The sequence below is a fragment of the Copadichromis virginalis genome, linkage group LG23, assembly GCF_057382275.1.
Source record: "Copadichromis virginalis isolate Kocher_CV1m ecotype Utaka linkage group LG23, C_Virginalis_male_GT1.1, whole genome shotgun sequence".
NCBI lineage: Eukaryota > Metazoa > Chordata > Actinopteri > Cichliformes > Cichlidae > Copadichromis > Copadichromis virginalis.
In genome coordinates, this window is record NC_140639.1 from 45,113,530 (window position 1) to 45,141,276 (window position 27,747).

The 27,747-nt window shown below is 42.4% G+C and overlaps 3 protein-coding genes across 3 annotated transcripts; 1 reads left to right on the top strand and 2 right to left on the bottom strand.

Annotated features, from left to right (window-relative positions):
• Positions 1 to 1,598: 1,598 nt before the first annotated feature.
• Positions 1,599 to 2,983, bottom strand: spp2 (secreted phosphoprotein 2). The gene is made up of 6 exons (XM_085449314.1): positions 2,849 to 2,983; positions 2,639 to 2,766; positions 2,440 to 2,562; positions 2,027 to 2,140; positions 1,885 to 1,933; positions 1,599 to 1,771 (listed from the first exon to the last, which is right to left on the bottom strand). Exons 1-6 carry the CDS (start codon positions 2,898 to 2,900, stop codon positions 1,668 to 1,670), a joined length of 570 nt encoding a protein of 189 aa, XP_085305440.1. The 5' UTR covers positions 2,901 to 2,983; the 3' UTR covers positions 1,599 to 1,667.
• A 786-nt stretch (positions 2,984 to 3,769) lies between these two features.
• Positions 3,770 to 8,203, bottom strand: alg11 (ALG11 alpha-1,2-mannosyltransferase). The gene is made up of 5 exons (XM_085447842.1): positions 7,817 to 8,203; positions 6,046 to 6,267; positions 5,591 to 5,962; positions 4,917 to 5,482; positions 3,770 to 4,828 (listed from the first exon to the last, which is right to left on the bottom strand). Exons 1-5 carry the CDS (start codon positions 7,861 to 7,863, stop codon positions 4,545 to 4,547), a joined length of 1,491 nt encoding a protein of 496 aa, XP_085303968.1. The 5' UTR covers positions 7,864 to 8,203; the 3' UTR covers positions 3,770 to 4,544.
• A 39-nt stretch (positions 8,204 to 8,242) lies between these two features.
• cpb2 (carboxypeptidase B2 (plasma)) lies at positions 8,243 to 12,501 on the top strand. Its single transcript, XM_085447843.1, has 11 exons — positions 8,243 to 8,364; positions 8,607 to 8,682; positions 8,767 to 8,891; positions 8,982 to 9,090; positions 9,858 to 9,959; positions 10,412 to 10,516; positions 11,155 to 11,265; positions 11,348 to 11,444; positions 11,549 to 11,751; positions 11,849 to 11,933; positions 12,018 to 12,501. The coding sequence occupies exons 1-11, from the start codon at positions 8,288 to 8,290 to the stop codon at positions 12,227 to 12,229; spliced, it is 1,302 nt and encodes a 433-aa protein (XP_085303969.1). The 5' UTR covers positions 8,243 to 8,287; the 3' UTR covers positions 12,230 to 12,501.
• Positions 12,502 to 27,747: the final 15,246 nt, after the last annotated feature.

Here is a 27,747-nt window from a genome sequence, read left to right on the forward strand (position 1 = left end):
GAGGAGGAGAAACGAGCAAAAGATACAGGTAAGCAGATGTGTCATTGGATAATGGCAGGTCATCCTGAAACAATCAGAATCACAATACTTTATTAATCCCTAAGGAAATAACTTGAGTTACAGTTGCTCCAAGAAGAAATGGTAAAAATAGTAACAGTAACAGACTAAACTCCAAATAATACATTATGTTACAGATTTTAAGAAATAGCACTAATATATACAGATCACTCAATTATAAATATCAAGGATTAACAGAGTTGATTATAAATAAATATCAAGAAAATTGACAAGAATATTACAGAGTAGAAAAAAACGTGTGCAAAAAGAGTGTATTAGATGGAGGAATTGTACAGGGAGATGGCCACAGGTAGGAATGGTTTCCTGTGTCGGTCAGTGGTGCTTTTTGGTAATATCAGTGTCTCTCTGAGCGTGCTCCTGTGATTAGCCAGCATGTCATGGAGTGGGTGGGAGGTATTATCCATGATTTTCCTTATCTTGGACAACATCCGCCTCTCAGACACCACCCTAATGGAGTCCAGCTCCATCCCCACAACATTACTGGTCTTGTGGATAAGTTTATTTAGTCTGTTGGCGTCTGTGACCCTCAACCTGCTGCCCCGGCATGCAACAGCAAAGAGGATAGCACTGACCACAACAGAGATACAACAAGATAACATTAATTAGTAGGTATAGTGATGTTTGTTAGCCACTTGGTTATGATAGTAAACAGTAGACACTGATGTAGCTTATTGAATCTTTTGGACTGTGTTCGGCACAATATTAATTAGTCATTGTCAACTTTGATTTGTCCTGTTCTCATCGTATGACGAATTATAATGGCTGTTTGTTAGCCGTACTACTATGCATACTCGCTCTCTCCATATATATATGTGTGCGTGTGTGTTTGTATGTTTATCTGGTTAAAATCAGCATGGTTCCGAAACAGTTTTTACAATAAAATATGTTAATGTACAATCCTTAATATGTTTTATGTGTGGGGTCAGAGGGAGTGTTCGCCCAGGGCACCAAACAGGCTAGGACCGCCCCTGCTTACACTCTAAACTTATTGGTGCTCAATATAACGTTTGACGAATGGAAATTAAAAATAGAAAAAGAGGTAGTCAAAGGAGCTTGCAAAGAAAAGCGTCTGGACTTCTTTAAGTTACTTGAAGACGTTTCACCTCTCATCCGAGAAGCTTCTTCAGTTCTAAGGTCAAGTGGTGGAGAGTCCCAGAGTCCCACAATGAACTCACCCGAAACTCTGGCTGATTGGGACCCACACCCAGTTTCACACCTTGGCTCAGGCGATTAGAGGATCATCAGGGGGTCCTTTTGTCCCTCTGTGGGGGGAAACTCCCACTAGGTTTATATCTGGGACTCTCCGCCACTTGACCTTAGAACTGAAGCTTCTCGTAACGTCAAGTAACTTAAAGAAGTCCAGACGCTTTTCTTTGCAAGCTCCTTTGACTACGAGGACCTGGATGACTGAGAACCTTCACAGACAGAAAAACAGGTATATTTTCTTTGTGTTTCAATAATCATTCAGCAGCTCTGTAAATTAAATGAGAATTAAAGGGGGACAAAAAAATTTTGCAAAATATCTTAATTCAGTTTTTTTTTAATATATATGATCAGCACCTAAAAGAAAGTCATGGATAGCTGAACTTTCACACTACATAGTTGCTGAAAGTGTCTCCTCTGGGTCGGTCTTCTGCCAACTGGTTGTACCGGGAGCCGCCAGGCTGGGCTGAAGGTGCAGCTGGAGCTGGGACTGCCAAAAGTTTTGAGGTTGTTAGTCCACTTATTTGCACTTAACATCCAAAAACGTTTTAAATAAAGATCACTGTAAGAAAAAGACAAAAGAAAATGTGAAAATGTGCTTACCTCTGTTAGCAAATGGGGCATTGAACTGCTGTCTCCTTCTCAAGAACACCTGTGGAAACAAAGCCTGGGTATTCATGCGCTGTGCATAAAGGGCAACAACTGTTTGGCTCTTTAATTTGTGCCGCTCTGACTCTTGACTCACCTCCTCGCTGCTCTCTGAGCTGGAGCTGGAGCTGCCATCGTGGCCGCACCTCAGAGAGACCACCTGGGGAGACCTGGCCATCATTCGTACCCGGGTGGAACAGGTGAAGGAGGGCTGAAGGTGGGTAAAAGAGAAAGAAACAAGAAAAAACCCTGCTTTATTAGTCTGTGTGATATTTCTTTAAATACCTGGTGGCCGCTGTCCCGTCAATCACACAGGGGCACATTCTGGCCCAGTAAACTCGTGCCAATGTAAACAACAGGCTGTAGCACTGAGTCAACATGTGTCCACACCAGGATACAGATATCAGCCCTTCACAGGGAACCATCCACATAATATTCCAGCTTCTGACGTGGCTAATTTATTTATTATCTCACTGAAGTATTTGGAAAGCATTGGTTTAAATGTCTCACCACAAAGAAGCCGGGCCTGAAGGCACAGGCCTGAGGGTCGTCTTGGGAAGTCTTTGCACACTGAGTCTCCTTAATCCGAAAAACCATCAGCAGGTCGACGGTGTCCAGGCCCGTGGGGATGACCTGTCACACGTGGGATATTCAGGACAAATCAGCTGTTGCCATACTGTTAAATGCATTAAGCACACAACAGGCTCACCTTTGCGACAGAGCCTGTAGTGACCCGGTAAAGGTGGCTGGCAGCATACACAGAGTTGACCTCTGCCAAAGCTGCTCCCAGGGCGCTGTCTGCCGCAGACTGCAGCTCAGAGTTGTGAAGTGGGATGCCTTCAAAGTCACAGACGAGGAGGAGGGAAAGGTGAAGTTACTGAATCTTATTTTGAAGTGATCAGGACAGAAAGTTACTCACCTGTGCATCCAAGAGACAGCAGCAGGGCTGGGAGGAGCACGTATGACTTCATCTTGACGATGGGCACCAAACCAAAATGCCTCAAAGGTTCATCTACTTCTCTCTAAATATACTCAGCACTGAACCTGTGCACCGCCTCTTAAACTCCATAACCCCTTAAAAAAAAGCCTCCCTCTCTTGCACTGTCCTGTCTGCCCAGCTTCCTTTTATGTCCTTTGGGTGCATTCCAGTACCCACACTACCATACGATGTCCTAATACACTGTACGTCAAATGCAATGTGACAAATAACCGGGATGTCCTGCTGCATGCAATATGTTAGGCATGCTTTAGGGTCATTCTGATCCTGAGTCCTCTACATGAATGGTAGGAGGTTCAAAGTTCAATATGATAAAGCAGTATGTCCCAGTCACATGCCCATTGTAAGGATGATAGAAATGTGTACTGAGTGTAAAAACAAAAAGAGAAGAAAGGAAAATAAGGTGAGCCCAGGCTGATGTGCTAAATTAAATTAGTAAATATTTGTGCATCCTCTATATGAGACTTTCTTAAATGTATGAGAAAAATTCTGATGATTTAGAAGCTACTCGAGACCCTTTATAATATATATTTGCAAACTTATGATGCAATTTAAGGAAAACTGTCTCAATCCACCTTAAATATCCACTTGTTCTGCAGCGATGACGAGACTGATAACAGCTCTGAGAAATGCTTTTGCATAAAGTGGTTTTTATTTCAGTCATGTTAATCTCCCCTCGGTTTTCTTCATCTTTACAGATCACTGACCCCATCTGTCACAGCACATTTCAACTTCAGGTCAGGTTTGGGCACTTTGACAATTTATAGGCCTGATAAGAACAGTCCAGACTGTAGTTCTCAGCTGTTAGCAGTTTATATAGTGAGACACAAAAGCAACAATCCCTCCCACTCACTGTATGTTTATTACATTCATCCTTGATATCAAAAATACATTCTGGAAATGTGAGGAACTGGAACTCTTGTAAACAATGAATGTTTCCTGTTATTTTGCTCCCTTTTCAGCATAGTTTAGCACACGATTTGTTCCCCTTCAGACACAGTTCACCCCAAAATGACTTGATTCTATCTAACACACAAAGAATAAATGTTCAGTCAAATTAATTTCGCTTTAATCATGTGGGGGAGTATCGTTTAAAGTTTCAGAGCACTAATGTGCAGCGATCACGTTAGAAATAAAAAGCAGCACTGAAACATTAACACGCACCACGTTAACAAAACTGGAACAACAGACAACGATTAACTACAACTTCTAAACACAGGATTGTGGATGAATTCACACCCACTACATGAAGAACATTTTCATTACTTACATTAAGATTTACTATCGGAGTCATATTCACGTTTTATGGGAATGACTTTGATCCTTGAGTTGAGCAGTGTGCTCAAAACATCACTTAGTTTTGTTCTGTTTTGTGGGTTTTTCACCCCAAATTAGAGCCTTCAGTTGTTCTGATTCAAACTTTATCCTCTCTCATTTCTACTTTTAGGAGAAATCCTGGAACTAACCTTTCAATACCTGTATTTGGGAGTCTTTTATCCACAGCTCTCTGCTTGAGCTCATGACTGATCTGCAGCCCTAAGTGCATGAGGGGAAAGGTGCTCCAAGTATCAAACATCACAACACGTGCACAAACACACATGTAGAATAATTCCTCCTCTCATCGCTCGAGTGTTCCTATGAGTGGCTCAACAGCGGCTAGAAAGCAGGCTTCAAACTCCTGATCTGAGAAGCGAGCCACAGACTGACGCGCGTTGCGCCTGATCTGCAGGCGGCTGCTTGGCGACATAGCCAGAATCCTTTGGATGGCTTCTGCATAGCCGTCCTCGTCATCAGCAAGAAAGCCAGTCTGACCCCCCTCAAAAGGTACAACAATGTCCAACTTGGGGCCGCCAGACTTGTGAGCCAGAATCACCTTCCCTGCTGCCATACACTCCACGACACCTAGAAGGGGGGGAAAAAGAGAAAGAAGTTGGATATTTTCAAGAAAATCCCGTTTTAAAATAGACATTATGTCAAACGGATTGATTACCTATTCCAAAGTGTTCATTCCACATGGTATGAAGTCCAATTGTAGCTTCCCCCATCTCTCTCTTCAGCTCCTCAAAGGGTACGTTCAGCTTAAACTCCACCCTGTCAGCCACGCCCAGCTCCTGGCACAGCCCCCTCAACATGAGCACTCTGTCTTCATCTTCCTGGTTCCTGCATCCACCAATCAGAACCAACTTCAGTGCCTCTCTTCCCCCTAACCCCTCCCTCCTCCTATCAAGCACCTTTTTAAAGGCTCGAATCTGCAGCCGGTGGTCTTTCTCCGGCCTGAACTGCCCAATAGAAATGATCGAGTGGCACTTCCTGTCCCCGTCCTCTTCGAGCGGGATGTCTGTGAAAGCGCTGACGTCACAGGGCGGGTAGACCACACAGGTGCGGTTGGGGGAGCGCCACAGTGATAGGATATGATCGAGGGTCCAGGAGGAGTTGACCATGATCAGGTCACTGCAGGAGCCGGCCATGCCATAGAGCAGGGCGAAGAGACAGTAGTAGACCACCTTAAAGGCACTCAGGAAGAGGCTGTTGGAGATGTAGTCTGGGTTGTTGAACCTGAGACATTAACAGTGTGAGACGGTTAGAAAACAGCTGTTTAAAAATTAATTAATTAATTAATTAAGAACACAATCAGTTAGCGTGCTCTTTAAACACAGCGTATACCTGGGGTTTCTCTCTCTGACTACAGAGAGCATGTCAGTGCTGATGGTGGGGTAGTGAACATAGCTAGCCACGCTGCAGCCTCCCAGGTAGCGGAACAGAGGCAGAGTAAAGGCATAACCCATGGAGTCGATGTAAATGTCTGGGACAAACTCTGTCAGTGCCTCCCACCCCAGGAAGACAGATCCCACGCTCTGTCCCAGCAGGGTGAAGTGAGGAAACAGTCCGGGCTCCACGAGCAGCCGGTGCCTCAGGAACACAAAGTGAACCGGGCGGGGGAGCAGGATGTTGAAGCGACGTCGTGCTCCCTCCAGGATCTGCTGGCCTGTCACCCCCAGGTCCCCTGTGTACACCACAAAATTGATATCTGCATACCTGTGGAGACATCGAGGTCTTTTAGGACTTTTGAGAATCACCTTAAAATTGTGCAGGAAAAGCAAAAAGACACCCAGCTCTACCTGTTCTGCAGCGCTCTGATAGCACACCAAAGCACCCTCTCTCCTCCTCCCCCAGCATTACAGTAAGGGTGAAAGAAGGCCACAGTGGGACGTCCGTCCCTTGCTCGCCGCACAGTCCTGTTGCTCTGCAGCCAGAAACGCACTGCCAGCACCAGCAGGACCAGGACAGCAACGAGCAGAACACAGAGGAACAGCAGAGGCAGCAACAACTTCCACAGTAAACTGAAAAACATGGGAAGAAAATGCTGAGTAGTTCTGTTAACCTGGGTTATAATTCATAAACACACTGAAGATGAAGCTTTAGAGAAAGAACCAGAAAGGAAAATACATCCAGGAGATAGAGAAGACAATACATGGTAAAATCCACAAAGTAAAAGACATCAGAAAACAAGGTATAAACCTTTGTGCAAGAGAAGCTGAAACCCACACAGAGACATGGAGAGCAGTCAAACCACACAGAAAGGCTCCAGCTGTGACGTGACAGTGGTAACCCCTCCACCGACATGCTCTCTTGTCCGCGTCAAGGCACTCTGTGACCCCTGTATGACCCCTGTTTCTTTTATGCACCATGTATGATCACACCTGTATTACTTTACACTGTTTGAAGATTTTCCAATGAAAAGCAGGTTCTGCGGGAACCTGAGCAAATGTGAAACACAGGCAGTTCTCGCGATAGTGTCAAGGTGTTTTGCCATAAAGTGATAAAGTCTTTCTACATGTAATATTTGTTTACTTTTGGTTAGTCAACAGGATTTACAAAGGGGTTATATATAAAATGAAAAAATAAATAAAAAAGATTTGTTTGGCAAGTATCTTTATAACCCTGCATTATTGTAACTATATTATAATCAATCCAGTCCTTTTTAGACAACTTGATACAACTGTGAAAAACGCATTGGTTTTAATGTCAATGAGACTTGACTTTGCAGGAAAAAAATGATTGCAGTATCTACCTTGTATCAGGAATGTTTTTTTCTGGCTCAAAATGATTTGACATCATTAACGAGATATGTTTGGTTTATATTTTTTGGCAGGCAATCACTTTTTAGAACAACAGGTTCCTCTCGACCTCTGTCACTATTAACCCGCTGGTGGAGCTAAAATTCAACAGATATGGGTCAAATTTAACCCGGAAGAGCCTCAGTATAGAAAAAAAAATGTAGCACACGAACAATACTTTTTTAAATGCTTTTATTCTTCTTCTTTTTCTTTTTGTATTTCGGGGTTAGTTTAAGAAATAACATCGAATTTGAAGTTAAAGAAATGACGTTTAGGTTGTTTTTACTGCTATCAAATGTCAAAACAGGTCAAATTTGACGCGAACAGTTTTATGAGGGTTAAAGAAACCGTGTTACATATTTATAATGAGTGTTCAACTTGCATTACATTTTTAAATAAGGTTAATATAATATATTGTTATAATTAAAGCTTATTAAAAAAATCTTATTGGATTAAATAACTGTCCACCAGTCCCCTTTTGGATTTTATAGAGACGTTATATTATATTGTTAACAAATCGGAACCCCCCCGGTCTGTGCACATGCATTTCCCCCCGTACAGGGAAATTAGCTCAACAGCTAAATAACCAGAGCTTTGTGCAATATTTCACCGCTCTTAATCGTTTGTCTTTGACCAAAGATCGTCTCTGCTACTACAGAACTAGCAGCAGCACCCGAAAAGAAAACGACACAAGCTAACTCGGTTTCCCCACGCGACCGTTTATCCTGTTATCCCGGTTTGAGCGCGTGCTTTAAAAACAAATATATCCTACCTTGTTAACTCACACAAATAGTGGGCCAGCTGATCGTGGCCCGACATCTTGGCAATGGAAATTTAACAACACATCACAAAAATCGCTTCCACTTTCCCCCTATGCTGTTTTCTTCCCGTTTCCCCCCCACGTGAACCTCAAACTCTATAGTATTTCCCTTTTATCTGGCGCCACCCACAGGCGAGGAGGTGTTACGCCACTGGGGTTTTCTACGATTAAAAAGAAGAAGTGCAAAGCTGACGTTACTTTAGATTTTTGCGATTTGTACTACATAAGTTAATAAAGTTGTTTACAATGTAACAGTAGCAGTTAACTAAGCAGAGGGCTCTGCCTCAGCTGACCCGTGCCCTTGTTCTTCTCTAAAAGTAAAGTTCAACTTCTAAATAAACACAGTTTCAATCAATATCATCTCCCTGCCCTCATACTTTGAGCGGATCTCTGCCTTTTCCAGTCCAGCTGGACCCTGACATCATGTCGACTCCTTTGATTTGGTTTGTTTTCATGAATTTGAGCATACTACTGAAGCCAGGATACTGCACAGAAACAAGGTGAGGCATCTTAGCAGAGATTTCTGTCTGTGGTTGTTTTGGTTTTTGGGTTGGTTTTTTTTTTAGATTATAAGTCTTTACTCTCATTTTGAACCGTTTAAAAATGGTTATGACACTCTTGTGTAAATACCTGCAACCATATTGTGACACATGCAAATACACTCCCTATGGGTAACCGAGTGAGATCGGTACTATATGGCTGTATCTTAACTGCATGAGTATTTTTTATTTTTTAAATTTAGTGACCAAGTTCTATCAATCACCCCACAAACACAAGAACAAGTGGACACCTTGAGGAATGTATCCACACACTATGAGGTAGGCATTAAAGTTAAGTGATCATACACCTGTAATGTTTTGTTTTTACTTCTGTGATTCATTACATCAGATATTTTCTCACAGACAGTCCTGTGGCAGCCTGTTTCAAATGAGTACATCAGTACACAAGTGCAGGTCCACCTCTATGTCCCTGGAAACAGCTCTGTGACAGTCAAGGCTATACTGCAGAAACATGGCATAACACACAAGTATGCTGCTTAATGCACGCACACCATTCACTAAGCATCGAGTCACATTTCATTCCAAGTGAATCATTTGTGTTTGCATGTTTATTTTAGGGTCTTACTGGCTAATCCTAATGTGCTGACCGAAATGCAGATGAAGAATGACTCCGCTGACCCACGAAGCGGTTCAACTTTTTATGAGAGATATCACACCCTTGAGGAGGTATACATTTCCTATTTAAAAGAATGAGATTGAAAGGAGTCCTGATGTGCTCATTTTCAGCTCTGTAGTTTTGTTTTCAGCCTCTGCTAGAGTAGCTTTTCATTGGTCACAGTTCGATATAATCCCTATCAGCCTTATTCTGGGCCTTGGTGCTCCCCATTGGTTCATCACTTAACTCCACCCCATCCATTTAAGCCAGCTTTCTTCTGGTTGGCTGCCCCATGTGAACAAAAGATTTGAATGGCAGGTGGGTGGAGTTCACAGCCAGAGCTGTGACCATTAGTGATGTGTCATACTGCAAATTTTGGTGACGATCCGATACCAAGTAAATCAAGAGCAGTATTGCCGATACCAATACTGATACTTATACTTTTAACCTATAAAGGTTATGCAGGGGAGAGCAGCATGTTATGATTTATGTGCTGAATCATTGTACATTTGCCAAATAGTTTAGAGGGATACTGCGATAGATTGGCGAGCTGTCCAGAGCGTCCTCTGCCTCTTGGCCTAAGACAGGTTGGATAGACAGTTCGGATTGGATGAATAATAAGTCCACTTTAAGCATGTTTAGTGACGATGATGATGATGGGCTGCCGATATTTTTTATATTTTCTTCAACTTCGCACAGTAGTTTTATTAGGATATTCTAAACTTCACAGCCACCGTTTATCACAGAGCTGTTGTTTTAGATTACATGGAAATGCACAGCTACCCTGTATGTTATACTATATTACAGCTTACAACCACGTACGCCGTCTCCATTGTAGATTTATGACTGGATTAACAGAACTGCACAAGACAACCCCAGAACAGTGAAAGCCATCCTTATTGGTTCTTCATACGAGAAGCGGCCGCTATACGTTCTCAAGGTAAAGCTGCATCCGTCAACTTGAACTTGTAGGAATGATAAGACTGTCCCATATTTACAAAACAGAAAGTTTTTGTTCATTCACAGAAAACAGATCATGGTAAGAAAAAAACCCCAGGAACATTTCTGTCATTTCATTGATTATGTATTACTTAATTACTTTGGTATTGTTAAGAAAATGCAGTTAAAAGTCTAAAATGTATGCCCTCCATCAGATTTTCCAAAGCCATCCAGTGGGCTGGGTTGGAGTCTTTTGCTGGGCTAATTTTGGCCCTCGAACCTTATGTTTAACACTCACAGACCTTTTTTTTTTACTCTTTGTACACTTATAGGGGTAAATAATCAACATTGTTTATCCCATTAAACATACTTTAAGCTGTAAAGTGTTCAGTGTTGACAGCTCAGTTTACTTCCTGAGCACAGTTTCATGTGTATGGCCTCTTTTTTTCTCAGCTGTCTTTCAATGACAGGCCAAATAGGAAAGCCATGTGGATTGACTGTGGGATCCACGCAAGAGAGTGGATCTCTCCGGCTTTCTGCTTGTGGTTTGTGCACCACGTGAGTCCAACTGAGCTGCGGTGTCTGCGTTTGTTCTCTGTTCTCTGTAATCGATTACATTTGTTTGTTTGTCTGTCTGTTTTTTTGTTAGCAGTTTCTAGTCACCACAGTGTTCAAGATATCATTTTCAAATTTTGTTTGATGGTAGATACCAGTAACAGCTCAAAATGATTTCATTTTGGTGCTAATCTGGTCAACCCCACGGTCACACCAAATGTGAAAGTCATTCAAAACTGTATATTACCCACAGCTTCTTATGGATCACAATACATTATCCTATAGAAGCCAAAGTTCCAATCATATGGGTTCAATACAATACACCATTTTAGTATGTACTGCGTCAAGGTCATAGGTCAAAGGTCAGGATCACATCCAATGAAGCTTTATGAAAAAGCTTTAGTTTCCACTGGATCATCTCCAAACTTAAAGCAACAAATGAAGACGTATAATTTCACAATGACAGAAAAAGACTAATACACTACACTAGATTTCCATATTGACAATGCTGACATCAAACTTTATTTTAGCCCTTGCCTTTGATGGGGAGTTGAGCTCTCTAAATGCTCTTTGTTGTAAATGCAATGGAGTCTGCTCTCTCTCGGAGCAGTTTCACGAACGCTCCGCCATCTGTCCGTCAGTCTTTGTCATTTTATCAGCAAAACTCGGAAATTACTCGCATCCTGGACAGCATGGATGTCTACGTCCTGCCTGTGATGAATCCTGATGGATACAAATACACGTGGACGGCAGTAAGAACTCAAAATCATTTTTTCAATGTAAAAGAAGTCATTTTAAATAGATGTATGATTTTTCCTTATTTTTATTTTTCAGATTAAGAGAAGGTGGTGGAGGAAGAACCGTTCCATCAGTAAGTCGGGTTTTTGCGTTGGCGTTGACCTCAACAGAAACTTTGATGTTGATTGGGGCAGTAAGTTTTCCTTTCCCTTTTTTTTTCTCATGTGTGGACGCACTCGTTGATCATGCAAGGGTCTCTGTAGCTTCCACAAGGTCACGTGTCGCTGTTGTGCCCAGTTAAGGGATCCTCTCAAAATCCTTGTGAGGAAATCAACTGCGGGCCGTTTCCTGAGTCTGAGCCCGAGGCGCAGGCTGTGGCCAACTTCCTGCGCAGACACAAGGACACAGTTCAACTCTACATCACCATCCACTCCTACTCCCAGATGTTCATCTTCCCATATTCCTACACCTTTGATCAAGCGGAGAACCACAACGATTTGGTGAGTAGTCTGGATGATCCACGAGTCTATCCAACAGCAGTGAAAGACTTATTCAACTGTTGTGTCTAAACCTCTGTGAACACACATTGTTCATAAGCTTGAGATGGTCCAAGAAGCTGCCCAGAGGATCAAACGATATTACAGGAACATCTACACATATGGTCCTGGAGCAGCCACATTATGTAAGACAGCCTTTTTTCTTTTTCGTTTTTTTAAAGCAAAGTCACTGTAACTTGAATGTGTGAGTGTTTCTATTCTTTCTTCAGACCCATGTTCTGGCGGCTCTGACGACTGGGCGTACAAACTTGGCATCAAATACTCCTTTACGTTTGAGCTCCAGGACCGTGGGGAATACGGCTTCCTGTTACCACCTTCTCACATATCCGGGGCCTGCAACGAAGCGCTGCTTGCGGTCAAGACCATTGCTGTCAAGGTTTTGGAGAAAACACAAGCTCCGGCAAACCATCACACGATCTAAGCAGTTTTGTGATTGTAACTAAACAAATTTTGTAGTTTCACTTGAGGATCAGCTAACTTGTAACCTGTGTTCAGCACAGCTGTTATTTGTGGTATTTCTGTTTCTGGAGTCCTCTAACATAACGTCTGTCTTGCAGAGATTGAGTGGAACTGAAATGTATGGATCCAAAAACATTAGTTGACAGAAAAACTGTTTTAAAAGAAGTAGAAAAAATATGTAATGGTGTTAATGATGTACTTACCCTGAATAAAACATGATCCATAGAAAATCAACTTCTCTGTAATTTAATTTCATAATATGAAAAACACTTTTTCTTACTATTAATACTAATATTAATTTTATACCAATGTTTTAATCTTTTAAAATGAAAGTATTTATGGTGCATTTATAAGAATGCATGATAAACAAGGACAGGACAAAAGACAATACAAAGTGATCGTGTGCAGTTACAGTGAAGTGAGATGTTGTGCAGTTATTATTGAATACCAGGTTCAAGTGATGGTCAGGATATTGTGGACAAGACGAAACAAAGACGTGCAAAATATGCAAATATAGCATTATGTAGAGGGGGGAGATGGGTGGGAGAGGGCCTCCAATGATCCTGTCTGCTGCCCTCACTAGCCGCTGCAGAGACTTCTTTCCCTGGTAAAAGGATGGGAGGGTGGGAGGAAGCAGACTGGTCTTCTTCAGCTTCCGAAGAAAGTGAAGATGTTGTTGGGCTTTCTTCGTGATGGTGGTGGTCATCTGACATGTGCACACCCAAGAACTTCACATTGTTGACCATCTCACATCACATCCATTGATGTGCAGTGAGGTGTGGGCCGCTGAGCTCTTCCTGAAGTATTTGATCTCCTCCCAACTTCTTTTTTTGCATATTTGTCACACTGAAATATTTCAAATCATCAAACACTCGGGCCTGATTACTACCAGACCTGTCGAATCAAGAAATCACTCACACAGAACATCTCTGACAAAGTGAAGTAGATCTCAAAAAGCAATGCATCATACCACAATCTAAAGAAACAGATGAGTAAAGAGGTCACTGACATCTAGAATATCCACAAAGACAGCATGCATACAGGAATAAAGGCAGGGATTGAACCACCAATCTATATATAAATTACTCAGGGTTAGTTGTGTCTCAGGAGGAGAGCCACAGCCACATGTCTGGTGTCTGTGACGGTGTCTTCTCCTGCGAGTACGGACACTGGGGGCCTTGTGGGGTCTTCAGCGTCTGCGAATGGAGGAAAAGACCTTGTCTGTTACAGTTGCAGCAGGTACACCTGTGATTATGAATATCCATTACAGTTGTCTGCAGTACCTGCTCCATGTCATGGGTTCTATTTATAAACTCACCTGGCAACTTTAGTGATGCCACTGATGTTGGGACTATTGGTGTGACACTATACATCATTTATGCCAGTATCTGAACTCTGGTGTAAATGAGGTCACAGAGGGATGAAGGGTTTAGGCCACAGCTCCCCGCTGCTGGCCGCGAAGGATTACCGCTCACTCGCAGAAGAAACGCATTGCATTCTCCTGGCTACTAGGACCTTCAGCATCCAGGCGATAGTTCCCGACTGACCGACGGAATCTCCCGCGCCCACACTGATTCTCCTGAGGGCCTCCGACTCATCGATGGTGGCTGGGATCACGGCGCTGTGGCACTGCGGAAAAGGCCTGTGTTTTTTACCATCACCAGTTAGTTTATTACATTCAGAGAAGTATTTTAATATGTTTTATTGATAAATGTTCTCTCAGCCTGTGGAAAGGCTTTCCATTGGCTGAGCACAGAGACTTTCTGTCACACAATCTTCCACCAGTTTCGTCCCTGTTAACCTGTGGGTGTTGATTGGGTGACCAATTCCATCAAGAGCCTGGGACGGTGGTATAATGCAGACCTCAGTGATACCTGGCAACTTGAACAACTAAGGCAGAACATGGCTAATGACCTCAGGCGGATTAACAACACTGCACTCCCAGGGAAACTGAAGCTCTGGTGCTTCCAGTTTGGGTTGTTACCCAGACTACTGTGGCCGCTGACAATGTACGAGGTCTTGCTCAATCATGCCAATCGATTGTTCCTTATCGTCCTAATTAATTTCCTCTTATGGCAAATTAATGACACATTGGGAGGATTTGTGTTTATGTACAACTGTTTGAACTTTTGACCCCACACTTTCTTATAAATGGCTCCAAAAGTCATTTAGACTATTATAAACACACAATGAGTTTCTCAGATCTTCCTGTTGTTGTGAGTAACATCAATCCAATGAGTACTGTCAAAGAAATTCATTTTAGGCAGGTGTAGTAAGGACTTCTTTGTGGAAAATATTACACTTGTGTGTATTGCTTGTGAATTCCACCAACTGTTCAGTGTCATTTGGCATGTTTAAGTTCATCTTGGTCACAGACATGTAGAGTTAATCAATCTAGATTAGCTGTTGGATCACATTTGATGATTCCTTTTCTGCCTGGCAGCTGTCGACCGTGTTCATTTCCCTTGTAGTTCTTTGGCTGTTTAATGCTTAATGATGGGAAGAAGGATTGTAGTAGGAGGTCTAGTAGGAGGTTGAGAGATATGGAGCCAGCGAGGAAGAGAGGAGGTTCTGTCATGTGGGAGCATTTTGAGTTGATTTTGTACTTATTTTATCTGAAAATGTCTTAACAAAACATCTGCTTTTCATAATAAACATATCATTACATTATTTTATTTTTTAAATAATCTTAAATGGTATTCTACAAAATGTGCAGCAATTTAATTTGTTTATTCTTTTTTGGTGATAGTCTGCAGAGGCGGAGCCAGACATTTGAAACACCCGGGGCTTAGCCCAAAGGGTAGTATGCATGTGGGATTTTTCTTTTCTTTTTTTTTTTTTTTGGGGGGGGGGGGGGGGGGTGTAGAAATGACTGAAAGATTAATAGGCTCTGTTTTGAGTTTTGTTCAAAAAAGAATGACTTCATATAGGGAAAAATATATATCACATGTGCAGGACACCTTAAACTAGTTTTTTAATTAAGCAGCGAGGCAGAACAAGGTCAGGGCTGTATCAAGACACAGGGACTAAACCCCAATTCAACCAGACCCAGAACTGATCCAGAATTAAAACAGGACTACAACAGTTCAAAATCAGGACTACTGAGGACTTAACCAAGACAGAACCACAATCAGAACTAGATGATAGCACTAAAAATCATCATGGGAGAAAGTACTCAGGGCCTTCAAGTTACACACTATGAAAGGCAGCAACAAGTTTAATATTCAGAAACCTAAAGTACAAACCGGATTCCAAAAAAGTTGGGACACTAAACAAATTGTGAATAAAAACTGAATGCAACGACGTGGAGATGGCAAATGTCAATATTTTATTCAGAATAGAACGTAAATCACAGAACAAAAGTTGAAACTGAGAAAATTGATCATTTTAAGGGAAAAATATGGTGATACAAAATGTCATGGTGTCAACAAATCCCAAAAAAGTTGGGACAAGGCCATTTTCACCACTGTGTGGCATCTCCCCTTCTTCTTACAACACTCAACAGACGTCTGGGGACCGAGGAGACCAGTTTCTCAAGTTTAGAAATAGGAATGCTCTCCCATTCTTGTCTAATACAGGCCTCTAACTGTTCAATCGTCTTGGGCCTTCTTTGTCGCACCTTCTTCTTTATGATGCGCCAAATGTTCTCTATAGGTGAAAGATCTGGACTGCAGACAGTACCCGGATCCTTCTCCTACGCAGCCATGATGTTGTGATTGATGCAGAATGTGGTCTGGCATTATCTTGTTGAAAAATACAGGGTCTTCCCTGAAAGAGATGACGTCTGGATGGGAGCATATATTGTTCTAGAACCTGAATATATTTTTCTGCATTGATGGTGCCTTTCCAGACATGCAAGCTGCCCATGCCACACGCACTCATGCCACTCCATACCATCAGAGATGCAGGCTTCTGAACTGAGCGTTGATAACAACTTGGGTTGTCCTTGTCCTCTTTGGTCCGGATGACATGGCGTCCCACATTTCCAAAAAGAACTTCGAATCGTGACTCGTCTGACCACAGAACAGTCTTCCATTCTGCCACACTCCATTTGAAATGATCCCTGGCCCAGTGAAAACGCCTGAGCTTGTGGATCTTGCTTAGAAATGGCTTCTTCTTTGCACTGTAGAGTTTCAGCTGGCAACGGCGGATGGCACGGTGGATTGTGTTCACTGACAATGGTTTCTGGAAGTATTCCTGAGCCCATTCTGTGATTTCCTTTACAGTAGCATTCCTGTTTGTGGTGCAGTGTCGTTTAAGGGCCCGGAGCATCCAGTATGGGTTTACGCCCTTGACTCTTACGCACAGAGATTGTTCCAGATTCTCTGAATCTTCAGATGATGTTATGCACAGTTGATGATGATAACTGCAAAGTCTTTGCAATTTTTCGCTGGGTAACACCTTTCTGATATTGCTCCACTGTCTTTCTGCGCAACATTGTGGGAATTGGTGATCCTCTACCCATCTTGGCTTCTGAGAGACACTGCCACTCTGAGAAGCTCTTTTTATACCCAATCATGTTGCCAATTAACCTAATCAGTGTTAATTGGTCTTCCAGCTCTTCGTTATGCTCAAATTTACTTTTTCCAGCCTCTTATTGCTACTTGTCCCAAGTTTTTTGGGATTTGTTGACACCGTGTAATTTTAAATCAACATATTTTTCCTTTGAAATGATACATTTTCTCGGATTAAACGTTTGATCTGTCATCTACGTTCTATTCTGAATAAAATATTGACATTTGCCATCTCCACATCATTGCATTCAGTTTTTATTCACAATTTGTTTAGTGTCCCAACTTTTTTGCAATCCGGTTTGTATGTATCAGCAGCAGAATGGACCTAAAAATAAATGTACTTCTGCCCAGTTTGACCCATTTAGCAGAAGCCAGCCTGTTTAAGGCTCTGATATCTATTCTGTATGACTTAAAGCAGTTATGACATGGTCTGATTTTCTCACCCAATAAAGGAATATTTAATATATCAGTCTACTCTTCATTTTATCAGAAACAGTTATCACAGCTTGTACATTTTCTTTTTATAAATGTATGTAAGCAATGAGCCAAATTTAGTAATGCCAACATACTGAAGGAACAACATTTGTCTCTTATATATGATACACCTATATATGCACTGTCAAAGATACTTGTCTTTGAGTGAAGATTTAAGGTGATAAGACATAAATAACTGCAACTTGAATCTGTACTGAGGCTCAGTATTTGACACAGAGGTCATGTTCACTGCTGTAATAGCTAATAATGATTAATATAATAACTATAATATTGGCCATATTATATTTACATTACCAAAGTGATATGACTTTAGTCTCATGAACAACATTAGCTAATTCTTATTTACTAACTAATCTTAAATGACTGTTCAGTACAGAAATGAAGCCCAAAAATCATGTTTTACTGTCCTGTGGTCTCAGCCTCAGATACTTATCAAATCACACAAAGCTCTTGTAGAAACAAACAAACAAATGAACAAAATATGTTCTCCTTCATTTCTGTCAAACAAAGTTGTATGACACGTTTCCAGCAGTTAGTATCATGGTTGCTAGGCAACCTGGGAAGCGCGACGGAGACTAGACCGTCCCATTTCACAAGCCTCTCACTTCCGCACGTCTCGTACTTATAGTACGCACCGTACGTAGTGCGCGTACTTCAAGCGTGCAGACCCTGCCACAGCCTGAGAACCGTCACAGACAACGGGGGCGGGGCTTAAGCTCGGACAGATCAAAGGCCTTTGCAACGTCACATCAAAGGCCTTTGCAACGTCACAACAAAGGTGCTTCGAAGGAGCTCCCAAATAGCATAAATAGAGCCTTGGCGACACTCTACACCAGTGCACTCCAAAGTTGGTCCGTCTAAAGTATCGCTGAGTCTAAAATACTGCTGAAAGTCAACCGTTATTAAATATGTCTCACGTTTATGGTAGAGCTAACGATCACGTTTCCCGTGCAAAGGTTTGCACAACTGAAGAATTGCGGGCTGAAAAAGAAGCCACAAAAAAGGAGAAAAAATGCGTCAGGGTTGCAACGCTCCCATCACTCCACAACGGCTGGGAGCACACAATCCGACCAACGACAGAGAGAGTGCGGGACGTACAAAGGGTAAGTCGGGAGTGGGGTGAGGCTGGCAGTAGTGATCGGGTTGGTTTCTTCCGTTGTCAGCAACGGAGCAGCTCAGAACAAACAGCACCTAAAACGGAATGCCTGTTTGTTAATAAATCAAATAGGGTTGTGTCTGTAGCTAAAGACTCACCAGCTAAGAATTTAATCCCACCCCTGCCTCCTCTTCCTATTAAACCGCAGAAAACACAGCGTGCCCCTATTATTAAAAAGCAACACGAGGTTGTTGCACCTTATGCACCACGCATGTTAGAGACGTGGGACATAAACACAAATAAAAATGTACTTCCACGCCTACCTCCTCTTCCTATTAAACCGCAGAAAACACAGCGTGCCCCTATTATTAAAAAGCAACACGAGGTTGTTGCACCTTATGCACCACGCATATTAGAGACGTGGGACATAAACACAAATAAAAATGTACTTCCACCCCTACCTCCTCTTCCTATTAAACCGCAGAAAACACAGCGTGCCCCCATTATTAAAAAGCAACACGAGGTTGTTGCACCTTATGCACCACGCATGTTAGAGACGTGGGACATAAACACAAATAAAAATGTACTTCCACGCCTACCTCCTCTTCCTATTAAACCGCAGAAAACACAGCGTGCCCCTATTATTAAAAAGCAACACGAGGTTGTTGCACCTTATGCACCACGCATGTTAGAGACGTGGGACATAAACACAAATAAGAATTTACTTCCACCCCTACCTCCTCTTCCTATTAAACCGCAGAAAACACAGCGTGCCCCCATTATTAAAAAGCAACACGAGGTTGTTGCACCTTATGCACCACGCATGTTAGAGACGTGGAAATATTAACAGCAGTAAAATATAAATAACACCCCCCCCCCCCCCCCCCCCAACCGGTTGCAGCAGATAGCCGCCCCTCCCTGAGCCTGGATCTGCTGGAGGTTTCTTCCTGTTAAAAGGGAGTTTTTCCTTCCCACTGTCGCCATGTGCTTGCTCATAGGGGGTCATTTGATTGTTGGGGTTTTTTTTTTTCACAACAACAGTTGTGAAAATATTCACAACAACAGTTATATTGCAAAGTCTTCACCATCCATCAGCCATTACAATGCAAATAATAAAAATCTTGAAATACATAAAAATGTTGATGTTTGATTTTGTTTACTTTAGTTTTGTTTACTACTACGTGTCTGATAGTGATTGTCTGAGTAGATAAAACAGTGGTCCTGTACCACCAACATCATTATGGAGATGTGTGAAAATGACTGGGAGACAGACTGGAGGACTACTGTGAAATCAGAAAAAGCAGAGTGGGGAGGTACTTCCTGTACATTGCTTCTCCAGCTGTGTAAATTACATTTTTCTCAGCAGCAACAGCTTTGGGGTTAGGAGAATACCAGGACCAGTTAGTGCACAATTACCAATTCATCAGCTGCATAACAGCAGCTGGAGCCTCACAGCTGGAGCGCACTGTACTGAGTGAAACATTTTCACACTTCGGCGGCTCCGCTCTTTGTGTTTGTCTTTTTTGCGCTAGATTCTGAAGCTGCAGGTTTGATCTATCTTCAAACAACATTGACTGAACCAGCAGCAAAAGAAGATCCAAACTAGCTTCACGTTTCGCTTCACATAAACATTAAATAAACACCTTAAATTCCCTCTTACTTTTGCTGTTTTAACTCCACCACGATAAAAATCACACGTCATGCAGAGCTCTCCGTCTCTCTCTCTCAGGAATAGATTCCCATAAAAAAAGTCTGTTTTCTGCGTTATTCGCTTGCTTATTACCCACCAGGCTACCGTTGTTTACAGCGCTGTCTGCCACTGGTTTTTGTTTTTTAAATTTCCAACACGTAAGCCTAATTTCTTCACTTCAGTACTGAACAAATGTATCTACTGCAGAATATTTTTAAGGTTATCTGCTATAAAATCCCAGGCCAGGAAAATCTCCTTCATGTTTTTCTGTTTTATCCTCAGTTACTTTGACACAAAGGCATCTGCTGAGATGCTTACACCTTTGATCAAGTCTCACAAGTGTCAGCTTTGTTTTTATAGATGTAAAAACAAGGATATGTACTGATAAGTGATCAGAAATACAATATTTCTGACTGTATGGGGCAAAATTTCCCTGATTCAAATATAATCACCGAAATTCAAAAATTGCAGTTTTAATTTTCGCAAATGGCGCTCAATGACTCATTAACTGATGCTACTTATCAGCCAATCGGTGGCATGTAGTCTGACGACGTCACAGTGTAGTACCTGATCAGAATGCTTGGAATCCCGGGCTGTGAACTACTATGACCTAATGGAGAACCCAGAAAAGCATTCAGGATTTTCAGACGGAGCAGAATCATGGTTCCATCAATTGTTTGATGTTCATTTTATGAAATACTGTGTTAGCTTTATGGCCTGTATTTTGGTAAATGGCCTGTATTTATATAGCGCTTTACTAGTCCCTAAGGACACCAAAGCGCTTTACATATCCAGTCATCCACCCATTCACACACACATTCACACACTGGTGATGGCAAGCTACATTGTAGCCACAGCCACCCTGGGGCGCACTGACAGAGGCGAGGCTGCCGGACACTGGCGCCACTGGGCCCTCTGACCATTTATGATCTCACTACCACAAATAACAGAATTCAAACTATCCACAAACTGTCTCATGACTCCACAGAATATTTTCCCTAAGTACTTGAGGATCATCTATCTGTTTTTTTTTGGAAAACTTAAGGGGAGGTGTTATGACCCGGCTCGAGGCTGCAACATAAAAAAGGAGACGAATATCAGAGTGTAAGTGAGAAGAGGTTTTAACTTAAAATGACATCCCAGGTTGGCTCAAATGGCTGTTGCCACAAAGGCAACGACTAGTGAGCTTCCTGAATAGCCTGCCACGGGTATGCGTTTATTTATACCTTACTAGGTGTGGCCAATTAGCAACAGCTGAACACACTGAGGAGATTAGGGGCTGCAGAGGGGCGTAACACCACCTCACTCAAAAGGGTTCCTCTAGGACCCCTAAATTTATTAAGCCAAAGCCAAAACTTGAGCAGTTTATTACCTGCTCTCCTGACACAAAACTAAATACTCGCATTTCTTAAGTTGGCATCTTTTTTTTTTTTTTTTTTTTCATCCTTTTTTTTTTTTTTTTTTTTTTAGGACAGGGGGAAAGAATGAAAGAAAGAGGGGGAGAGAAAGAAAGAAAACCAAAGGGGAGAAGAGACGGTGAGAAGGGGGGGAAGAGAGAGAGAGAGAAAACAAAAAAAACAGGGGAGACAGCAAACAACAAAGAGCAACATAATAATATAAAAAAAAAAAAAGCACCATCACAATAAACTAGCTAGTCATAGATATCAATAGTTACTAAATAATAAACGATATTGTGCAGCACGCAAGATAGACAGCGCACAGTGTGCTTTGAGGCAGCAGCCAAGAAAGCTGTAGTCCGCATCTGTGAATACCCATGTGTACACCTGTGTGCATACCTGTGTGGATCAGCATGCTTGCATTCCAAAGGTTTCTCCATGCAATGATCTGCTATAGAGTGTGGGGAGCCACAGCCCTGTCCTCTATGGTATCAAGCAGGTATGGAGGAGATCAAAACTCCAGACATCCAGAGGCCCCCAGAACACAAGAGACCAAGGAAGACCCACAGAGGGGCAGCTGCATCACTGTCCCAGTAAGAGCTAAGGAGAGTCCCAGATGAGGGCTCATTCAGCAGCCGCGGAGCAGAAGCCAGGGGGAGTTGCAGTGACGCGCCCGTGAGCTCCGCCGGCAGCCAGCTGTGCCTGAGTGACCGAGCCCCAGGCCGAGAGGCCGGGGGCACCCCACCTCCGAGGTGGCCCGAGCGAGCCCCAATAAGCGGCCGCCAAGGAGTGAGCTGGTGTGTACCCGGACGCCCACCCCCAGATACAAAGAACCACCAACGCACCGATACCTGAGGGAGTCCGCCACCGGCAGGGGAAGTGGTGGTGGGTGGAGATAGGCCTCCAAACCTTGGAGGGCCCGAGATGTCCCCAGAGAGGTGGCGTCTGATACCCAACCTGACATATAGACACAGACATACAGGCACACACAGACACAAACATCCATTCCCACCCTCATGCTCTCATATGTACTTCACACTCAACCGACGTGGAGACAGACATAAAGGGACGCTGTACACACGATCACACTCCCCAAGCGTACTCTACTAACCGGGTCTAGGTACCCTTGCCCCTGGAGGGGGGAACTGCACCCAGACCCAGGTGGTGTTACCCTTTTCCCTGCGGTGGGGAGAGGCAGACCGCCCCGACTCCGCAGCAGCAGGGAGGCCCCAGACCGCAGTCGGACGGCCCACTCCTCCTAGCCCCCCCGCTCCAGTAGGCCGCAGAGAATGGGGGTGAGAGAAGACTCCAAACCTTGGAGTTGGCATCTTTAAGCAAGGATGCCTTAGGATTTAAAGTTGCCACACTGAATGCACAAAGACTAACATGTGACCAACATAAAGGGGTACAAAGGTCAAATCCAAAACGATTATTCAACCTGCTACAACACAAAATCAGAGCAGCCACGAATAATCACATTCACAAGTGATCGGTGGTTCCACCACACAAACGGTCACATACAAGTGGCCTCATACCACAACAAGTTGCTGTAATATACAAAATTCATTAAAGCAACGCTAAAAACAATAATACCCTAACTTTACATACCTACATGCCGGCAAAGTTATGTGCCATTAGCGATGTTAGTACTAACTGGGTTTTAAAACCTTTACTTTAAAATATACGCCACTATATATATACCTGACATTAATCTTACAGAAAATGTGATACTTTTATGGATAATTAAAGTCAGTCATATATCCACAAACACAACAAGCTGAAAATCAGTGAATGCTGCCAAATATCACGGCACAAGCAGGATCCACTGCACTGTTAATGTTAGCTATGTTATATTGCTGCCTCTGTGGTGTCGAGCCAAACGGGCTTTAACGTGTGTTTGAACCAGCTGACGGTTCACTCGTTAAGCTGAAAGAAAGATGCTTTAATCACAGCAGTCACACGTGTCCACTGTACCATCTGGGACTCTTCTTGTTTAGCACTTGTAATAACACAAACTGTTGGATTGTGTGTCCACAGGTGTTTGTACTTTGCATCGTAATAAAATGACGGTAAAAGGCCCCGCCCATAACCTATCCATGTCTTACCATGCAACGACTCTGTGAGTGGACTGGGGAAGGGTTGTGGTAGAGTCCTCCGTCAGGAATGAGATATGTGTGCCAACCTTTTATTCTTCCTTACAATTATTATGCCATAATGTTGTAAGGAGCCGCTCTGCTAACAGGTTATGGGCCCAGAGCAGCAGGAAAGAGATCCTGGAACTGCCAAAGGAAGGGCAGCGTTTCCTGAAACCGCAAGTTACCGGCAGGTGTTAACAGTTTGGCACGATCGAGTGAGTAAGCGTTTTTGTGCATCATGAGCAGACGCACGGCAGAGTCGGGCAGTCGATATTCCCGTTTGCAGTTTGATGGAGATGAAAGGAAATATGAGATATGGGAAACAAAGTTCCTTGGTCATCTCAGGCTACAAGGTTTGAAAGATGTCATCTTGAAGGCTGAGGGTGATGAAGAAGCCGATGGTGAAGATGATGACAAAAATGCAGAAGCATATGCAGAGTTGATACAATTTCTAGATGACAAAAGTTTATCGTTAGTTATGAGAGATGCAGTGGATGACGGACGGAAAGCCCTAAAAATTTTGAGAGGTCATTATGCAGGAGTGGGCAAGCCGAGGATCATAAGTCTGTACACCGAACTTACTTCTCTCACAAATGAAAAGGATGAAAGTGTGACGGACTATATTATCCGAGCAGAAGCAATTATCACAGCGTTAAAAAATGCGGGCGAGTCATTAACTGATGGACTTCTGATCGCAATGGTAATGAAAGGTCTACCAGAGATGTTTAAACCTCTGATTGTGCACGTTACACAGAGCGAAGCAAAAACCACATTTTCAGAGTTTAAAGTAAAACTCAGAAGTTATGAAGAAACCGAGAGAATGCGTGCGGCTGTGACGGATGACAACGTAATGAGGACAAAAGTGCAATTAGACCAGGATCCTACTTCATGGCGAGCAGATGACCGAAGATCAAAGAATAATGAGATTGTGTGTTTTAAATGTGGACTAAAGGGACACACTGCAAGAACGTGCCGATCCAGAGTATGGTGCAGTTTTTGCCGGAGTAGTACACACAAAGATGCGACCTGTAGAAGGAAGCTAATACGGGATGAAGCGAGAGGGGTTGTGGAGAAGGACTACGCGTTCAAGACGGGATCCGAACCTCTGAGGGTCCCGGACGGCGGCCAAGAGATGCTGGATAACCAGCTACTGGTGGATACGGGAGCGACGTCACATATCTTTACGAAGATCGAGAGTTTTAAGACTTTTGATGACACATTTCGACCTGAGGCTCATTGTGTAGAGTTGGCTGACGGGAGGCGGAGCAGAGGAGCTGCAAAGCGGCGTGGAGATGCTGAGATAAGTATGATTGACAGTAAAGGACGCAGTCACAAGGTAACATTGAAACAAGCACTCTACATTCCATCGTTTCCACAGGACATTTTTTCAGTAAAAGCAGCTACTAGTAACGGAGCCACTGTGGTTTTCAAACACGGGGACAGTTTTCTTAAACATGTTGATGGAACAAAATTCCCTATATATGAACATGAGAGACTGTTCTTTATAAACACTGTGCAAGAGTTTGAAGAGAAATGTAATGGATGTTTTGATATGCAAACGTGGCATGAAATTCTAGGACACTGTAATTATGAGGATGTTCAAAATCTGCAAAATGTCGTTGATGGAATGGAAATTAAGGGTAAAATCAACAAAAATATGCAATGTGAAACCTGTATACAAGGGAAGTTCATTCAAACTAGGAATCGAGAACCAGATGAAAAGGCCAGGGCAGCATTAGAGTTGGTACATACGGACTTAGCTGGTCCGATTACGCCGAACTCTAAAGAAGGGTTTAAGTATGTTCTGTCGTTTGTTGATGATTATTCAGGTGCAACATTTGTATATAATCTGAAACACAAAAGTGATACAACTCAAGCAACTGAAAGATTTATTGCAGAGATGGCGTCATATGGGAAAATCAAGTGCATTCGTTCTGATAATGGAACTGAATTTACAAGCAGACAGTTCAGAGATTTATTAAGTAGACATGGCATTAGGCAGGAAACTTCGGCGCCATATTCGCCTCATCAAAACGGAACAGCAGAGAGGAACTGGCGTACACTTTTCGACATGGCGAGATGCATGTTAGTTGAGAGCGAATTGCCAAAGTCTTTATGGCCATATGCAGTACAAACCGCGGGAGTGATTCGGAACCGATGTTTTAACAAACGTACAGGTCAGACAGCGTATAAGATGTTAACTGGAAAAAGACCTGATCTTTCTAGAATGAAAAAATTTGGATCATTGTGCTATGCTTATAAACAAAATAGGGGAAAGCTGGATCCAAGATGTGATAAAGGTGTTTTCTTGGGATATGACAAAAATAGTCCAGCATATTTGATCTATTTCCCAAAGACCGGGAAGGTTGAGAAGCACAGATTGATAAAAATACTAAATCCCGCGACAATGGATCAACAAACACAGAATGATCAGATGTATGAAGATGAGGTTTATGAATCCAGAAAAGATGGTGAACCCAAACAGACGAAGGATGAGGATATTCCAGATGGTAGTGAAAGCAGTCAAACTGAGTCCGAGGTTAAAACTGATGATAAAGTAGATGCTGGAGCTACACGTTATCCATCCAGAATTAGAAAGAGACCTGATTATTTGAGTGATTATATCACGGATGTGAAAGAGTGTGAAAATGAACAGATGCAAATCAGTGTTGATTATTGCTACAGATTGTTGTGTGAAATACCCACATCATTTAGTGAAGCTATTGTGTCAAGTGAGTCAAAAGAATGGGAAAGGGCGATGAATGAAGAAATTCAATCCCTTAAGGAGAATGACACATTTACTTTAACCACTTTACCAGAGGGTAAGAAAGCAGTGGGGGGTAAATGGGTCTATGCCGTTAAAAAGAACTCAGACGGATCAGACAGATATAAAGCTCGATTTGTGGCTAAAGGGTTTAGTCAAACAAAAGGAGTTGATTATGAGGAGACTTTTTCACCGACTGCTAACTTATCGAGTGTGAGAGTTTTGATGCAGAAAGTGATTCAAGATGATATGTTGGTTCACCAGATGGATGTCAAAACCACCTACACGCACCAATAAATGAAGAAATATATATACAACAACCAGAAGGTTTTGAGACAGAATCAAGTGAGACTAATAAACTGGTGTACAGACTAAAGAAATCACTTTATGGGCTGAAGCAATCAGGTCGTAACTGGAATCAAACCTTACATGACTATTTAAGCAGTTGTGGATTTAGACAAAATATTGCTGATCATTGCGTGTATTCAAAAGAGACTGAAAGTGAAAAGGTAATCATCATAGTGTGGGTGGATGATTTACTCATTGCAGCTAACAATGAAAATGTGCTTTCAGGCGTGAAAGAAATGCTCTCTTCTAAATTCCAAATGAAAGATCTGGGGAAACTTAACCATTTCCTAGGAATAGATTTTCTTCAAGAAAAAGAATGTGTCCAAATGTCACAGAAAATATATATTGAGAACATTTTAGAGAGATTTAACATGCAAAACTGTAAGCCAAGGTTAACACCTTGTGAACAGAAATGGGCTCATTCTGATAAATCCGAGACATTACCAGATGTGAGGAGATATCGTGAAGCGGTAGGTTGTCTTATTTATCTGAGCTATTGTACGCGACCTGATTTATGCTATGTTGTCAGCAAACTGTCACAACATTTCAATGCGCCAACTGCTGATGATTGGACAGCAGTGAAACATGTTTTGAGGTATTTAAAAGGTAGTCGAGGAAAAGAACTGTGTTTTAGGAAATGTTCAAGTGGAAAACTAGGTCTACAAGCATACAGTGATGCAGATTGGGCATCCGATGTTTCTGATAGACGCAGTATGACAGGTTATTGTGTAAGCCTAAATGAAAATGGTCCTTTGATATCATGGAAAACCAAAAAGCAGACAACTACAGCATTATCAACTTGTGAAGCTGAATACATGGCATTAGCAGCAACAATTCAGGAATGTATATATTTGACTTATTTGATTCAAGATCTTGATGAGTTTAAGTATGAAACACCTATGATATTGGAGGACAATCAGGGAACAATCGCTTTGTCAAAAAATCCAGTGAACAGACAAAGATGTAAACACATTGATGTGAAATGTCATTTTATAAGGTCAGCTGTACATGAAAGGAAAGTGCTCATTGATTACTGTCCAA